This window comes from Micropterus dolomieu, linkage group LG09, assembly GCF_021292245.1.
Source record: "Micropterus dolomieu isolate WLL.071019.BEF.003 ecotype Adirondacks linkage group LG09, ASM2129224v1, whole genome shotgun sequence".
Taxonomy (NCBI): Eukaryota; Metazoa; Chordata; class Actinopteri; order Centrarchiformes; family Centrarchidae; genus Micropterus; species Micropterus dolomieu.
In genome coordinates, this window is record NC_060158.1 from 18,118,870 (window position 1) to 18,119,700 (window position 831).

At 52.6% G+C, this 831-nt stretch overlaps 1 protein-coding gene across 2 annotated transcripts in view; it reads left to right on the top strand.

The window, feature by feature from the left end:
- The window catches only part of fam126a (family with sequence similarity 126 member A), a 26,518-nt gene that overhangs the window by 18,522 nt on the left and 7,165 nt on the right, over positions 1 to 831 (top strand). The window contains exon 11 of one of the 2 annotated variants that reach the window (XM_046058149.1): positions 138 to 481. The exons of the other annotated variant lie outside the window; for it this stretch is intronic. Coding sequence (XP_045914105.1) covers positions 138 to 436 — 299 coding nt within the window. The 3' untranslated portion in view covers positions 437 to 481. The remainder of the gene's footprint in view (positions 1 to 137; positions 482 to 831) is intronic. 2 annotated transcript variants of the gene reach the window in all.

Sequence of the window (831 nt, forward strand, 5' to 3'; positions counted from 1 at the left end):
GTGTGTGTGTGTGTGTGTGTGTGTGTGTGTGTGTGTGTGTGTGTGTGTGTGTGTGTGTGTGTGTGTGTGTGTGTGTGTGTGTGTGTGTGTGGCTATGTATTGTCCTACTACCCCCATGCTCCCCCCCCAACCACCAGAGTCCTCGGAGGTGAGTGTAGACAGTGATGCTACGCTGGGGGGTGTGGCCATCCCCGAGATCAGTGTGACAGGTGTGAGCGGCGAGCGAATGCCCAACGGAGACTCCCTGCGGCCACGCTCTGACGGCCGCGCCCAGCCCGACTACGACACATTGGGCGCCGCCTCCGAGGTCAGCCTGGACCCTCGAGGTCATGACTCCGGCACACGGGGTCAGGAGGTCAGGAGGCAGAAGTCTGTGAGGCGAATGGTGGAGAATGAGGGTTCTGGGTCGGCCTCCACAGGGAGGAGCCAGCACTAAGGTCCTGCCCCTCCTTCCCCCTGCCCCACTCCCGGGGTAACCTAGGTAACCGTGTGTGGGGGCGTTGTCTGAAAAGCTGCATGATGACTTCCCGCCTTACCTTTTTGCGCTGGGCTCCACCACCCTCTTCGCCTAATTTCACTATTCCTCTCATCTGTCTATCAAACGTCATTCATTCATTTACTCTCTCCTTTGTGGCTAAAGCTTCCTCGTGGAGATCTTCTGCTGAGATCCCTTCAAAACAAATTAATTATTTAAGATCTAACTGAATAACAAATCAATAACCTGTAAAAATGTATAATGAAATGTGCTTGAATCTAAATAATGTGACGTGTTTATGTTGAGTGGATCCTATTAGAAGCAGAACATCCGTTTAACAAGGAACACAAACAGGT